The 17,507-nt window shown below is 40.4% G+C and overlaps 1 protein-coding gene across 10 annotated transcripts in view; it reads left to right on the forward strand.

Moving 5' to 3' along the window:
* Nucleotides 1-17,507, forward strand: part of HECW2 (HECT, C2 and WW domain containing E3 ubiquitin protein ligase 2) — a 456,160-nt gene that overhangs the window by 307,469 nt on the left and 131,184 nt on the right. For all 10 annotated transcript variants that reach the window (XM_022567294.2, XM_089915956.1, XM_089915960.1 and 7 more), the window contains 3 exons: nucleotides 422-525; nucleotides 1,395-1,519; nucleotides 13,516-13,701. In XM_022567294.2, the coding sequence (XP_022423002.2) occupies nucleotides 422-525; nucleotides 1,395-1,519; nucleotides 13,516-13,701 (415 nt within the window). The remainder of the gene's footprint in view (nucleotides 1-421; nucleotides 526-1,394; nucleotides 1,520-13,515; nucleotides 13,702-17,507) is intronic.

The following is a 17,507-nucleotide window of genomic DNA, read 5'->3' on the forward strand; positions in this document are numbered from 1 at the left end:
GAGCATATACACTTGTCATTTGAAGCCAGATAGCTTTTTAAATATCTAGAATCTTCGTTCGTAATGCATCTTTATTAGTTACCTAAGCTTTTAAAAATCTGTCCTTCTTTTCCCAAAACTAATTGCTATGGAACAAAAGTTGTTCTTTAACAATATAGGAATTCAGTTTCCTTTGGTTAAAGGCCACAATGTTTTTTTAAAGTTTTATTAATTTGTTAAGAAAATGTTCCACAGACTATGGACAGAAGAAATTAAATCCGATGGATTTACTTAACACACGGCCCAGAAGGTCACGGGATGGAGGTTTGAGGAGGAAATGGTCAAGGCTGGGAAGATGGTGAAAACTTCTGGGCTCTGGGGGAGCAGTTGAGCCCTGTGTTTTAGAGGCTGCTGTGTTGTAACTCCAGGCTTCTGATTTTAGATACCAGAGTATCCGCAGAACCATGACTAACGAGAGGCCTGAGGAAAACACCAATGCGATTGATGTGGCAGGGGAGGAAGCCGACTTTCACCAAGCCAGTGCAGGTAAGAGCCTTTGGGTTGGTTTGTTTTGTAATCTCGCAAAAATAGAAAACAAGTAAGTAAGGATTTCCAAGAAATGAAGCTTTCTTTAAAAGGACTTTTGATCTTCATGAAGACCAGGTAATTCAACTCAAAAAGTCCAATTCACCAGACACCTCTTCTAATCCTCGACTTTTTATTAGTACTAAGAAAAGAATCACAAAACCAAACAGGATATAAATTACTTTAATCTCTGGATCTGTGGGTTAGTAGAAAAAGATGGAATCTGATTACTTATAAAATCTAAGGATGCTTTAAAATGTTAATAGTGGGGACTTGCCTGTTGGCGCAGTGGTTAAGAATCCGCCAGCCAATGCAGGGGACACAGGTTCAAGCCCTGGTCCGGGAAGATCCCACATGCCACGGAGCAACTAAGCCCGTGCGCCATACCTACTGAGCCTGCAGTCTAGAGCCCGCGAGCCACAACTACTGAATCCACGTGCCACAACTACTGAAGCCCGTGCACCTAGAGTTAGTGCTCCACAACAAGAGAAGCCACCGCAATGAGAAGCCTGTGCACTGCAACGAAGAGTAGCCCCCGCTCGCCACAACTAGAGAAAGCCCACAGCAACAAAAACCCAAAGCAGCCAAAAATAAATAAATTTATTTTAAAAAAAGTTAATAGTGACTAGAAATATTATTGAATTCCATTTTAACGTGATGGAGAGCAATTGGGTTTTACGCGTGATTTACAGAAAAGTAAAAAAGTGTTTGGGGGATTAAAATAATAACAAACGATATAGGTGTTGTTTTAAAATATAGACGGAAGTGAGTAGATGTTTCCAGCATGTGCAGAGACCTCCCTGAAAGCCTCTGTGGTCTGCCCCGTCTAGATTTCCGACGGGAGAACGTCCCGCCCCACTCTACCTCCAGATCCAGGCTCACGTTGCTGTTACAGTCTCCCCCCGTGAAGTTCCTCATCAGCCCAGAGTTCTTCACTGTGCTGCATTCTAACCCTGTGAGTATCAAATCCGAGAGGATGTGAGGGAAAGAGCACCAGGCCAAAGGAAATGATCCTCGTTTACGTCATAACAGTAAGAATGAAAATAGCTAAGTTTACCGAGCACCACATGTGTTCCATGCTCAGTGTTAAGCACTACCCATGGCTTAACCCATTTAGCCCAAACAAACCTATGAGTTAGATAAAACTTCTATTTTTCCAGATGAAGAAACTGAGGCATAGAGAGCTTAAATAACATGCTCAAGGTTATACAGCTACTAAGTGTGATAGCTGGGGTTAAAATCCCAGAGATGCTGACTCCAGAGTCTGTGCTCTTAATGGCCACCTTGTTTTGCATGCACAAGTATAACCAAATATCTGAGAATTGACAACAGGCGTTGGTCAGGTTGAGCTTTGAGTTATTGATACGGGCTCTCCAAAAGAAAGAATGAATATAAAATGTATACATTGCTGTAATCTGAAAAAATAAATCCATAAATAGAGGAATTTTTTTAAAGATACATGAGGTTTGTATGGGAGATCAGGATTTTTTGGGGGGGGGCTAGTGGGAGGAGGGGTAATGGTGATGTGTTTAAGGATGAAGTACATTTAAATTTCCCTCCTTTTACTAATATGTCTATTCTTTAGAAGCCCTCCCTCTGAATTTTGCTAGAGGCCTAAAAATGTTAGCATCAGCTAAAAGAATCAACCTTTTGTTAACCGGAAGGTTATAAAAAACGTCAGCCTTTTAATCATTGTTTAAATAGAGAGAAATCATTTTGACTGTCTCCTTCACTTGTTTTCTTTCATTTCCCCCAGTCTTGACTTTTAACAAAAATTCTACCCCTTTCCTGATCTTGGTTCCTTAACCAAGAAACCCCTCGCTAGCTTCCAATCCCCACCCCATTAAGTCCTCATGACAATCAGTTTCTCCAGCTCTATTCATGTGCCCCTTTCCCACATTTATTTTGGAATTACCATCTGGAATGGGAGGTTTTAATTTTACTCAGGAAGTGTTAACCTCCTGGAGGCACCAGGGTATATGAAGTCCATGGGGTGACAGTGGAAAATGTTACATACCTGTTCTCTGGTCCTGAGCATGATATTTATCTCAGACATTTCTAGAAGGAAAGAGAAGTGTTCGAAAATATTATATAGTTTAAGCCAAAACTTGTGTTTTGGCGCACGCGTGCGTGTGTGTGTGTGAAGAAAAAAATTAGAGTGTGATAGGAAAGTTGGTTAGAAAGCATTTCTTTGTGATGTAAATCTTAAATTGTCTCACAGAATAAATAACAGACACTGGCTGGTTAAAAAAGAAAGGAGTAGGGGGGCCTTCTAGGTGGAGGGTATGCATGAGCAAAGACAGAAGTGAAAAACATGTCCTATATGCATAGTGAGTTATTTTAATCATCCAATAAATATTACTTAAAACACGGTTTATGCTAGAAATTATGGTAGGTGCTGCAGACACAGTGGGCAATAAGATCAAGTTCTTATCCTAGAATGGGCAGAGAATGAAGGCTACCTTAGAAAGATGGTTCTAGAATACCTCTCTGAAGAAATAATTTTTGAGTTGGAAGTTGAAAGATGAGAAATCATCAACCATGGGAAAAGCCAGGGGAAGCTCATTTCAAGCAGTTGAAACAGGAAGTGCAGGGGCCCCAGGGCTCAGAAGAGGGCAGAGGGGCTGCTGTGTAGTGATAGAAAAGGGGGTGGTGTGATACTACATTGGAAAGTCAGTGAGATCCAGATCATAGGTCTGCCTATGGGACATGGCCGGGGATTTAGATTCTATTCTGAGCAGCGGGAAGCCATCATGCTCTTAGAGTGTGACATGCTTGGATTTGGAGAGCGTAGAAAGGCAAGGGTGGAAGCCGGGTGATGAGAACGGAGGATCTTCACGGTCCAAGGGAAGGGCAGTGATGGCTGGAATACTGGTGTTGGCGTGGAGATGGAGAGAAGTGCACAGGCTCAAGGGCTATTTTGAAGGTAGAGTCAACATGACTTGGTGAAAAACTGGCTGTTAGGGATGGGAAAAAGAACAAACGAGAAACACCTGTAGGGCTTTGGTCTGACACAGGAGTTCATCTTGCTGGGTCAGCTAACGCGCAAGTAAACAGCTCGAAACTGGACTAGGTGTGGAGGCATCGAGAAGGAGCTTCGTGTTTCTGCAAGGTGCTGGGGGTAACAGGGCGAGTAAGGCGGGCCCTGTCCCGCAAGTCTCTGAGAGCTGAGGGAGCGGCTTCCTGGAGGTTTTAATTAGGGGAAGGTTGTCTTAGCTGCACCTGGAGCGCTTTAGAATGGGGGCCGGGGGAGACCCTGGCCACAGACATCCAGCTGTATATAACCCATTCGTCGTGGCTGGAGCTGATAAGAGCCTAGACTACGAGGTGAGGAAATAACGAGGAAGGATCCAGCATGAGAGAATCACAGGCAGAGAGTTGGCAGGCTTTGGTGGGTAAATAGAACAGAAACTGAAGAAGAGGACTCTTGAGAGGCTTGTTAAGGGAATGTAAGAACATTTTGAATTTAACCAGACAGATTATATGCCTCAGGAAAAATAGACTGTTGGGAAAAGTAGCAGTCAGCATAGTCCAATCACCAGGAGCTGTTGGCGAGGCTATTAGTATGCACATATTTATTGATCAGTTAACATACTGATCATTATCTCATGGTTTATAGGTTTATCTTGGAAGAGAGAGGACTTGGGAGAAGGCTGTTCTCAGATTTCATGCAAGAGGCATTCAGTGTAGCAACAGTTGTTTATTCCCTACTGTATACCAGGCACTAAGTCCTAGAGATACAAAACTGACAGCAATTGTGGGCTCTGGAGCCCCAGACTTGAAAACACATTCCAATGTAGTGAGCAGAGTTGTAAGTGAGGTGATGGAAGGTTGTAGAAGATATCCTGCTGGGGTGCGTGATTAACTCTGGGGAGAAGGCATATGGGAGGAGCCATGGCTGGGTTGGCGTTTGGGATAGGTTTTAAAGACTGAGTAGGTTTTAAAGACTGATAGGTTTTAAAGATTGAATAGGAACTTGCCCTAGATGGGCCAGAGCTCTCTAGGTAGAAGGAGCAGCATTTACAAAACAAGAGATCCAAGGAGCAGCATTTACAAAACAAGAGATCCATGAAGTTGCAGGGCTGTCTTAGTAATTACTATAGAAGTACTGAAACCGAATTACTAGTACAGCGGTTTGGTGTTGCTGGTGTGCGGAGACCATGGGACACTAGTGAAAGTCAGATCTGAGCCTGGAAAGGTAAGCAGAAGCCAGATTACAGGAACCTAAACTCGTGTATGCGACAATTCTAGGAGATCGTAGGCTTTCATACAATGGGATAACATTCAGAGTTGTCAGTCTAAAACAGAAAGTGTCATGCTGTGGTGGGAAAAGCTTTGGACTTGAGGTCAGGTAACATGAGTTTTCCTTTGTTCATTTGTTCATGCATTCATTCAACCAATAATTATTAAATGCCTATGATTTGCCTAGTACATTCGAGACTCTCAGGATACAGTGGAATAAAGATCAACTAGTGAACAAGAAAAGATAATGCAGACAGTAAAATGTGTCGTGAGGCAACTGAAACAGTACTGGTGACTGGGCTAGGGTGACTTGGGGCCAAGGTACTGCAGATGCTGGTTTAGATCAGGTGGATGGCAAGGCCTCTCCAAGGAGTCATATTCAAGCTGTTGTACAATATCAAGAAGCCAGAAAGGCAAAGGTCTTGGAGAAGAACTTTCCTTGCCAAGGAAGAGCAAAGGCTTGAGGACAGGAATGAGTTTGATGTGGTACATAGTACGGTCAGAGAGGTGAGCAGGGCTTCAAAATGTAGGGCTTGTGTGATCTGGCAAGGAGTTTGGGCTTCATTCTAAATGGGCTTTATTCTAAAAGGAGTTTCTGTGGGGGTGTAGTTTTGATTTTTTTAAAGTTTCTTCTACCTACTGTGTTCAGAATGGGTTTTAAAAGGCAAGATTGGCATCAGGGAAACAAGTGAAAAGGCGCTGTGGTGAGACATGGAAGGGACTTGGACTAGTGCCGCAGCAGTGGAGATGGTGACAGGTGGATGAATATGGCACATATCTTGGAGGGAGAGCTGACATTCTTCACACTCTTTTGTCAGTGAGGCCAGCACCTTCTTTGTTTAGCTAGATAATAGTGTTTGAATATTGGACTTATTTTTCTTCATTGTGTGTGTGTGCACGTGCATGCGCTATTTGCAATGTAATGGCACAATTTGAACTTTAATCTGTATTATTAGCATTTTATTTTCTTTACCAGTTTCTTAAGTCTAGAACTTACTATTTAGAAAAAGTCAGTAGGCTTTTTCTGGAAAGGGCCAGAGTGTAAATATTTTCAGCGTTTGGGCCAAGGACAACATGTAAATGAATGGATGTGGTTGTATTCCAATAAAACTTGGTTAGCAAACACAGCCAGTCAGCCCATGAGTCTATAGTTTACTCACTCTTAGTCTAGACAGCCCATAAAACAATATCAAGGCCTGATTTGCATTTACCGATTTCTTCAGTGTTAATATTCCCACTGTGGCCAATTTCAAGCTACCATCTTTTTACAGTGTGCGATTTGTGATTTCTTTTTGTTGAAGTATAATTGGTTTACAACATTACATTAGATTCAGGGGTACAGCATAGTGATTCAATATTTTTATAGATTATACTCCATTTCAAGTTATTACAAAATAATGGCTATTTCCCTGTGCTGTGTAATATATCCTTGTTGGTTATCTATTTTATACATAGTGGTTTATATCTCTTAATACCCTATTCCTATCTTGCCCCTCCCCCTCCCTTCTCCCCACTGGTAACCACTAGTTTGTTTTCTATATCTGTGAGTCTGTTTCTGTTTTGTTATATATATTTGGTTTGGTTTTTTTTTTGTTTTTTTTTTTTGCGGTACGCGGGCCTCTCACCGCCGTGGCCCCTCCTGCTGTGGAGCACAGGCTCCAGACGCGCAGGCCCAGCGGCCATGGCCCACAGTCCTAGCCGCTCTGCGGCACATGGGATCCTCCACGACCTGGGCACGAACCCGTGCCCCCCCGCATCGGCAGGCGGACTCGCAACCACTGCGCCACCAGGGAAGCCCTGTTTTATTTTTTGATTTCACATATAAGTGATAGCATTCAGTATTTGTCTTTCTCTGTCTGACTTATTTCAGTAAGCATAATACTCCCTAGTTCCATACACATTGTTGCAAATGGCAGAATTTCATTATTTATTATGGCTGAGTAATATTCCATTGTGTCTTCTTTAACTATTCATCTGTTGATGGACGCTTGGGTTGCTTCCATATCTTGGCTATTGTAAACAATGCTGCTATGAACATTGGGGTGCATGTATCTTTTCGAAGTAATGTTTTTGGTTTTTTTCAGATATATACCCAGGAGTGGAATTGCTGGATCAAATGATAGTTCTATTTTTAGTTTTTTGAGGAACCAGCATACTGTTTTCCATAGTGGGTGCACCAATTTACATTCCCACCAACAGAGTACAACAGTTCCCTTCTCTCCACATCCTCACCAATATTTGTTATTTGTAGACTTTTTGATGATAGCCACTCTGACAGGTGTGAGGTAATATCTCATTGTGCTTTTGACTTGCATTTCTCTGATGATTAGTGATGTTGAGCATCCTTTCTTGTGCCTGTTAGCTATCTGTATGTATTCTTTGGAAAAATGTTTTTGAGTCTTCTTCCCAATTTTTAATTGGGTTGTTCGTTTTTTTGATATTGAGTTATATAAGCTGTTTATATATTTGGGATATTAATCCCTTGTTAGTCATATTATTTGTAAATATTTTGTCCCATTTAGTAGGTTGTCTTTTGTTTTGTTGATGGTTTCCTTTGCTGTGCAAAAGTTTTTAAGCTTAATTAGGTCCCATTTGTTTATTTTTGCTTTTATTTCTTTTGCCTTAGGAGACAGATCCAAAAAATATATATTACCATGATTTATGTGAAAGAGTGTTTTGCCTATGTTCTCTTCTAGGAGTTTTATGGTTTCAAGTCTTACATTTAAGTCTTTAATTCAGTTTGAGTTTATTTTTGTATGTGGTATGAGGAAATGTTCTAATCTCATTCTTTTACATGTAGCTGTCAAGTTTTCCCAGCACCACTTATTAAAGAGACTGTCTTTTCTCCATTGCATATTCTTGCCTCCTTTGTCATAGATTAATTGACCCAAGGTGGGTGGGTTTATTTCTGGGCTCTCTATTCTGTTCCATTGCTCTGTGTGTCTGTTTTTGTGCCAGTGCCAGTCTGTTTTGATTACTGTAGCTTTGTGTATATTCTGAAGTCAGGGAGCATGATACCTCCAGCTTTGTTCTTTTTTCTCAAGATTGCTTTGGCAATTCGTGGTCTTTTGTGGTTCCATATAAATTTTAGGGTTTTTTGTTCTAGTTCTATGAAAAATGTCATGGGTATTTCATAGGGATTGCATTAAATCTGTACATTGCTTTGGGTAGCATGGACATTTTAACAATATTAATTCTTCCAATCCAAGGATGCAGAAGATCTTTCCATTTCTATGTATTTTCAGTTTCCTTCATCAGTCTTTCATAGTTTTCAGAGTATAAGTCTTTCACCTTCTTGGTTAAGTTTATTCTTAGGTATTTTATTCTTTTTCATGTGATTTTAAACAGATTTTTTTTTTGCTTTCTTTTTCTGTTAGTTCATTATTAGCATATAGAAAAGCAACAGATTTCTGTATTTTAATCTTGTATCATACAACTTTGCTGAATTCATTTATTAGTTCTAATGGTTTTTTGGTGGATACCTAATCATATTTATTGAACAGAACAAAATTAAGTAGATATATAGGTGGCATAACTCTAAAGGAAAACTTGAGGAACAAAATATTGGGATTTTTTTTTTCTGTTTTTGCGTGGTTGTTGCTTTAAGATATATTCTACTGCCCTCTTCTGGTTGTGATCAGATTGCTTCCAAAATTGTCTTGATAAACCATTTCTCCTGATAATTCAAGATTTAATTATTAGTGTCATGTCTTTTATAGCTGGTATGACTGTGTTTGTCTAATAATTGTCATACATAAATACATTTCATTATATGCAAATGAATAATGTTTCCAACATACATGCCAAATAATTATTACTTCGGCTTTTAATAAACTCTCTAGAAATACATTAATTCCATCTTATACACTCCTCACTACTTAATGAAGAAAAATATTGCTCCAAAATACTTAAATATATTCTTATAAGACAGAAATTCCCGCTATTGCAAGGTAGATGAGTTGATAGTTTAGTTTTGTCAATAAGTTCAGTTTTCCCTCCATTTTACTCTTTAGCTAGATGAGAAAAATGTAAAATCCCTTATGATTAAAAATATTGTGAAACACCTGCTTAAGACAAGACTGTTTCCATATCCCAGCATATATCTTATGGAAACAATGTTACTTGATGTTGTTCATGATAAATTTTGTTTAGTGAATAATATATACAGATGCTCATATCTGCTACTTTGTGAGCCTTTGTATACATTTGCTATGGAGGCAGTGATGATATTTTCCAAGCATGAAATCAGAATACCTGTTCTTGATGAAGGATTTCTGGAATATGAAAGATAGATTTTCTTTAGCAGTAATGTATCAATACTTACCTGTGTTATTGAAAAGAACAGATTTAGAGTAAATCAAGACTGGGCCAGGTAATCCTGGGCATATGATCACCATAACACATAAAAAAGAAACTGCCAAAAAAAGAAAAGAGGTTTGATTATTACTTGCATTGATTGCAATTAATTGATCGATAAGTCGGTTGATTGATAAGAACTGAGTGTTTACATACAATTTTCTTATTCTGTTGCCGAATGGCAGTAACGTTCCCCTCGGCTCATCTCAATATTTTTCACTTCTAACACCTCAAGCACTTAACCAAACAAAACATGTCAAGCTCTAAGGAGTGTTATTTTAACAAAATTCCCCAAAGAAATTCAGTTCATAATCAGTTGATCATTCATCCAGCCATGGAGTGTTTATTTCTTTACTAGGGAGATAAGACAAGAAACAACTAAGAGGATTGGGAAAGGGAGTTTTGGATTAGAGAAGGGATGGTCAAAATGGACATTTTAAATCACATCAAAGGACAAGAAAACTTTACACCCTTCAGGGTTCATTTAAAGGGGCTCTGTCTGCTGTTAACAGTTGCCAACTTGCCTTACTGCTTGTGAGTCCACATGCAGCAGCTTCCCAGGTGAGATCGTTCTGTGCATTATAGTGAGACTGCTATGAAATAGGTCCATTTGCCCTTTCCTAATCTACTTTTGTTTCAGGCAGAAGATCAGATCCCTTTACTGCATATTTTCCCTATAAGACCAAAACAAAACAACAACTCAGACACAGAAAAGGATCCCTTTCCAATTAGACCCACTGAACCCCAGAGGGCGAATAAAGATGCCTGAAGACGAAGCTCTTTCAACCTAATCCCACCTGTTTAGTATTTCTCAACTCTTTGGACTGTTCTCATTCTTAGCTCTGCTAGTTCTATCAGTGTGTTTCAGTATTTTCACGGCTACTGTGGCCTCTGTTTCCCAAGCTCTACTTTCTGCCTCCAGTGAACCCCTTCCTCCCACCTCCCCCTGTAATTTTCCTTCTCTATCCCTTTGAGTGATCAGGCTCTGCTCATCTCTGTATCCTCAGGGTCTAGCACAGGGCTTAGCACATAATTAGTGAGAGGTTATGAGACGCTTCTTCCCTTAACAGAAAGTGGGATGCTCCCCCAAGATCTTCAACGACTGAAAGTAGAAGACAGTTTTAGTACTATAATTCATCTGTTAGAATGTAGTTATGATAGGTATAATCCCTTATATATTCTTGTACTTACTTCCACTCTATATTTTTACAGTGATTTTTACCTCTTCAAAGCACTTTTACATCCTTTGTTCCACTGGATTTCAATCCCACATGCCTATGAAGAAATCAGGGCAGTTGCTATTATCCTGTCTTATAGTTGAGCAAATTGAGGCAGAGAGTAAATTACTTTCTTTGTCTCTGTCCATGAGCTGTGACTAGAATCCTCACCATAGTTCTGTATGAACTGGAGTATAAATATCTTTTCTGAACAAAATTACTCAGAAAGGATATTTATATTTCAGATCATATATATGTATCTATATATACAAAATATATATTTTAAAACAATACTATACATATTGAATAAACATAAAATATATATTTAAAAATAGAATAAACAGATGTATATATAAGCATAGACTTGTATAAATGTTATACATACATATAAACATGTATAAATAAACATATACATGTAAATAAGTATGTATGTAGTTTCTTATAGACATGTAGCAGCCTAGAGGGATGTTCCTGTTTGCCTTATGTGTTTTAAATAGACCCTAGTAGTCATGTGCATATTATTCAGACTTGAAAAAGCTGTGGTTCTAAAGGTTGTTTGCTGGTTACTGATGAGAGAAATCTTCCTTACACTTAATTTACTTTGGTAGATGCTTTTTGCAAAGAGCAGTTGAACTTGGCACTGTATTACACGTCTCATTGAGTGGAGAGGAGGAAGATGAAAGGACATAATTAATTATAAGACCAGCCTTAAGACTCCTGTGCTTAAAGAGCTGTCCAACCCCAGGGAGTTGCTTCGTGCCTGAGGCTGGAGTGGGTTCCTTCACCTAATCACCACTGCTTGCCCTAATGAAGTTCTGCTGCTTTTCTTTAGCAGAGTGAGGAGCATTTCTGGTGCTCTAAATAAAGAATCAGGATGTGGCCTCTTATTTTAATGGGCGGAAGGAGAAGGAAGGGTGACAGGACATACACCTATTTAGAAGACAGCTAATGAAATGATTTATCTGACAGAATTATCCCGCAATAATTTCTCCCCAAGGAGACTTATTAGGGGGTATGACTTGAACGTTCATTACCATCGCCATCACAGAAGCTAGTGTGGTCTCTGGCCTCTATGCTTGTAATGGCTTCTGTGAAAATATATCAGCACCATGGAGCCAAATGCAGAAAACAGATGCCTTGCTGATTGGACGTAAGACTCCAAGGAAGGGTCAGCCACAGGCTAAACTGTGAGTTAGCTAACGTTTGTCTCTGACACCCTCCAACTTCTTTTATTAGTCTCCTTCTCTGCTTTCATGGTATCATTTTCTTCTTCTCTCATGCTCTCTAATTGCCCAGAGCCCCTGCATGGGCCTGCCTGCTTTGGTAGTGCTCTGTGCTCTGAACCTCATAATTTCTCATAGCCATCAAACCTCCTCTCATTTAGACTGTCAGGTTGAAATGTGACCTCAAAATATTTTCTACTCAGGTGTACTAAGGAACTAGTACACTAATATTTGAGGACTGTTTAATGTGGCTGGCCTTCCCTCCCTCCCTCCCTTCCTTCCTTCCTTCCTTCCTCCCTTCCTTCCATTTTGATAGAGGAAAAATATTCTAATGCAAAGCAAAAAGTATATAATGACAGCGAATCAATCAGAATAACGGTAGAAAAGTTACTTTATGTAGTTTAGGTTATACATCAATAACGGTGACTAAAAAATCTCAGTGGCTTAAGCCAGCAGAGGTTTGTTTCTCATTCCAAATTGGGTTGTCAGGGTTCTCTGATCCCTGTAGTCCTTCAGAGACCCAGGAACCCAGACTGGGAAACAGCCACCATTTCAAACATGGCCGGTTGCTGTGCTCACTGTAACAAAGAAAAGAAAGCTCTAGAGGGACTCCCATCGGCAATAAATGCTTTGACCTGGACATGACACATCCTGAGGGACCCTGGAAAGACAGGAGCATTGTTGACTGTCCTCATACTCATTTATCTTTTATCCTCAATAACCAGCACAGTAAATGTTTATTGAAGTGAAATGATTTCCAGGGATTCTGGTTTCTTTTGGGTTTGCCTTGGTCTGTCTAAAAGGAAATAAATAACAGAACCCATGAAGTAAAGCCTGAAGGCCTCCAGACTTAGTCTGGTGTCCCTGGGACACTAAAGATAAGAGGAATCCAAAGCCCTTTGAATCTACGTGAGAAGAATAGCATTCCAGGAGAGATCATTCACGGTTGGTCAATTTCATGAATATCACGTTTCTTCTGATGACTTAAGGAAATAGCTCTATACAGTTATTCCTTTTCTACTGCTTGGCACATGGTATTGTGCATTGAATATTTGTTGCCTGACTCATACGCAGACAGCCCATGGTCCTTTTTTGGCCTCTTTAAGTATCATGAGATACTTTTACAAAACAATCACTTTTTTGTATGTGCTGGTATAATGGAATTTTATTAAATGTGTATTTCAATCATGTAAATTTAGCCATATATATGTGTATTTGTCTGTGTGTGTGTGTGTGTGTGTGTGTGTGTGTACACACACAGGAAAAAGAGAGGGAGAAAGAAAAAAAAAATACTGAGTTATACAGTCCAGGTAGTTCTGCCTGCCATTCCATTTACTGAGATTATGCCTCCAAGCAGGAGTGAGATGAAAAACTCCAGTCTACTCTGGTCTCAGTTAAATATGACTCTCAGTGAGAACAACTCAGCCCATTGCATGTACTTCTAATATTCAAATATATGGCCAAGCATTTTTTCATACAACTTGGCTCCTAAATGTACACCAGCTGCTTCATTGGCACTCACCCATAGAGCCAATGATCTGTTCCTGTGCCAGAGGAAACACTGGCTGTACTGGGGCTCACTGTGAGGTGGTATGTTTGTCTCCAGCATGGTGTGATTTCGACTGGGTTTTACCTAAAACCAACTTTAGGATCTTACATCACCTGTAGAATGAGACTCGACAGCATTCTCGTTCCTTAGAAAACTAGAATCATTAGCGAAGACTCCCTGATTTTCTGTAGTCTATTTTATTTTGATCAAAATTATTTTGCTTTATCTGCTGTTTTCCATGTGTGGGTCTCGAGTTACATTGAAACCTGTACACTATTCCAAAGATTAAATGTGCCCATGGGAGTATATATGTTACTTTTGCATGTCCCAAAGCAGATTAACATTGTTCTTCCATCCTCTCCAGAGTGCCTACCGCATGTTTACAAACAACACGTGTTTGAAGCACATGATCACCAAAGTCCGGCGGGACACCCACCACTTTGAACGCTACCAGCATAACCGGGACCTTGTGGGATTCCTCAACATGTTTGCAAACAAACAACTGGAGCTGCCGAGGGGCTGGGAAATGAAACATGATCATCAGGGCAAGGTAACTTGCGGGAGTTGCCATGGGGAAGCCTCCGTGTGACTGTGGGCTGCTTGTGGCTTTGGCACTGGGCCCTACCCTTCAAGTGAGGGCTAAAAGCCCTGCGTGACCTGGTTCAAGGGAAACCTGGACAAGCAGGTTGTTTGATACCATAAACCATTGCTACACTTTTCTGAAGTAGTGTATGTGGTGGATGGCTGTGAGGGCACTTGTTGGGCAAAACACTCACTTCCCCTGGATTTTCTTTGAATTGTAATCTCTCACCATTTTCTACTGATTAGAGAAAAGGTTTCTTAGGCAACAACACTTCCTTCTAGCTATACAGCTTGTGCTGTGGGTAGTTGAATACAAGTTGGCGGCATTGTTTGGAGAAAGTGGCTAGGAGGTTGCTAAGCAACAGTGCAAGGTGTGTCTGTGACACCGTCAGGGTTTGGGCCTCAGTCTTGTTGATTCAGAACCCTGGTTTTGTTAGCACATTAAAGCAAGATTCACAGATTGATGAATTTATGATGAGAAATACGTAACTCTCACACAGGCCGGGTAACCACATCCGTACTTCCTTCTTCGACGGATGAACCAGAAAGCTGACTTGTAATCAGGAGGTTGTTATATAAGTAAGAAATCAGAATGAGAAAGTTAGTAATTCTTATAAGGTGTTTCTCAGCTAAGACTTTATTTATTAACTCTCGTTCAGCACCTACTATGAGCCATGAACTGTTTAAGCCCTTTATATGTTTAAGCTCTTCTCAACAACTCTGTAAGGCAGTACTGTTATTATTATTGCTATTTACATATAAAGGATCCCAGGTCCAGAATGGTTCAGTGACTTGCCCAGTGTCATAGAGGTGAGCAGTGTCTGAGCTGGGCTGTAATCCAGGCAGTCTGTTTCCAGGGTCCATGCTCTTAACCACCACAGCATGCTCTCCAAGTATTGAGTAACCAACCTCAATTTCCCTATCTATAAAAAGGCTTGAAATATGTGACTTGTAGGGTGGGGAGGATTAAATTGACAAGATATTTACAATAACTATGCTTGACTTTTTCATTCAACAAATATTTATTGAGTACCTGTGCAAAACAGCTAAGCCAGCTACTCCATGGAACTGCCATTCTGATGGAAAGAGATGGGCAATGGACAGATAGGTAAATACATAGCATGCCAAGAGCTGACTAAAGCTATGATTTAAAAGAAAGCAGGAGATGGGGTCTAGAGAAAGGTAGGAGTGGAGGGTTATTTTATAGAGGGTGGCTGGGGAAGGCCTCACAGATAAGGCTCTACATGCACACAGACTTGAACGAAGTGAGAAGTAAACCATATCAGGGAGGAGCATTCAAGGCGAATGGAATGTGGAAAGTACTCAATAAATGCCGTTCTCCCCCAAAGTACCCTCTGGCAATAATACCACAGTAGCATCTTACTCATCCTGAACTCAGCTTCCAGCAATCTTATCTAAGAACTTATAAGCAGTCAAATTAGATATTACAAAGTACATGTATGTTTTGCATGGGAGGAGCCCTCAGACTTTCATTGAAACTATTGACTTGATTTCTGTAAATTTTTTTTAGTAAACCTCTAATTCCCAGCCTAGAGGAGATTAGAAGTGGCAAGCATGAAGTAGAATAGATGAAAGAGAATGGATTTGTGATTAGGTCCCTGGACCACAGATAGAATGGCGTTGTATCAGAGTCAGGTGGGCATGGCAGGGAAGTCTTTCCAGGACACTAGGAGCTGCACGCAGGGACCCTTGGCACTTCCTGTGCTCTCTCCTTCCAGAGGAGGATGTCGCTTTGCTGGTGCTGATTCTGGGTCAACAGCCTGAGAGCCCAGTGTTTGTAAACATTCTAACTAAATGGAAGGGCACAGGTGGTCCAAGAAAGGACTTCGGAAAATATTGATGGTATTATACCTGCATATAAAAGAGCATTAGCAGACGAAGAATTCAGCTCTGTTCTCAACTCTGACAATATTTTTCCTGGTGTCATGAGGAGCTATACTAATTAGAGAACCATAGCTCCAGGGAAACCCAAGTTGAGATAATGCTGCATGTATTTCTGCTCTATATAGAGACTTAACTTGCTAAGTCATTTTGTATCCTTAGCTAAAGGGAATCGGGAACTTATCATGCAGACATGGAAGGGGAGGTTCCTTTCTTGCCAGTCACAACTTGTCAGACATGCTTCAGGAGAGAGCTTCTTATTAATAACACCTGAACCTCGAGAAAAGTTTAAGTTAAACTTAGGATACTATTTGAGTTACGATGTATTCTGAAGAACAGATTCTGTCTCATAGCTTTTATAAAGTTTCGATAGTTAAACAGAGGTAAACATTATCTCGGCTGTGTGGGTAACATAACCATCCATCTTATTCCCTGAGGGTTTGGATTCATTTGGGGTTTCAGCCTGAAGTTGTAAGCATTGTAAAGAGCCCTGGATGTGGGCTGGTAGATAGCTGACCTCACAGTCTGTTGGTGGCTTTGCATTTGAATGCTGTGTGGCATGAAAGATGTGGAAAGACCCCTGGCCTTGTGGACAAAATGGATTATCAGACAGGCCTGAAAGATTATCACTTTAGCCTGATTCTTCTGCTTTGTGCATTTGGACTTTAATAAGATTTTTAGCTAAGCTGGGTACCTTTGTGAAAGCAGGTGTATCTCCCTGTGCTTCTCCCCTATCCTTCCTGTATAAATGATTGGCCTCCAATGAACTAAAATAGCTTAGAAGAACATTTGGGAAAGGCCATGTCTGTATTTGGCTGTGCTGCTTTTGATTGTACTTTAAAAGTCATGGCTCCCATCCTCCAGGCAGTTAATAGGTTTTCTTCCAGCCAGAAATTTTAGCTCCCCTTTTTAATGAATAGCTTTACCTCCAGAACATTTAAAGGGAGTAAACTTTTTGCCCCATTTAATATAACATCGAAAGCTATTAAATACTACGAGGTTTTTTTTTCCCCTCAGTGATGATTGATTTCTAGAATTGACATGGAATAGGATGGCCAAATCCTCACCTGCATGAAAAGAAATGGTTCTTAAGAGGAACGTTGTCAAACTTAGCTGCTCAGGCTTATGAAATTTGGCCCCATGTTGTCTTCTCAAGTGCAACATCTTCCTTTTGTGTTTTCATTTGTTTTGCCATTCAACACACTTCTGAATGCCTACTATGTACATGCCACTGTGATAACAATGATACAAGCTAACAGTGTAGCATTATGTAGTATGTAGCATTGGCTGTGTGCTACCCATGTTATAAGCACTTAGATTAATTCCTTCCCTACTCACAGCAGCCTTGTACATAACTGCTATTTTTATCCATATTTTCTAGAAGAGGAAACTGAAGCATAGCATGGCAAATTTACCAAGGTCCTACAATTAGTACGTGATAGAATTGGATTTGACTCAAGACATCCAGCTCCAAAGTCTGTGCTTTTACCCTGCCTCTCACCAGTGAGGAGGGTGAATGGATATCTTCTAGCAATTCAGTGAAGGTGCTCTGGGAGCCTGTGGTAGGGTCTCCTACCATAGTTGAGGGGGTGGGGGCTTTTAGACACATCACTGAAGGGCAGCATATTGGGTGGGTTGCTCTTGGCTCTCCAGGCATAAGCGACTCCCCACAGAGTCTCCCTTGCAGTGTTTTATGACAGCTATCCCCATCTGTCTCATGGTTTAGTTAACTTATTTTATCTTCTAAAGCAGATGATCCCCTTCTTGAGAGTTCTTCTGTTTATTGTTTAATTACCCCCTTCAACCCCAGTGCCATTCATATAGAAGATTCTCAAAACAAGTTTGATGAATGAATGAAACTTGTTACCTGTA

Source organism: Delphinapterus leucas, chromosome 8 (assembly GCF_059928025.1).
Source record: "Delphinapterus leucas isolate spDelLeu-1000000601 "Yukka" chromosome 8, BTC_Dleu_Yukka2, whole genome shotgun sequence".
Taxonomy (NCBI): domain Eukaryota; kingdom Metazoa; phylum Chordata; class Mammalia; order Artiodactyla; family Monodontidae; genus Delphinapterus; species Delphinapterus leucas.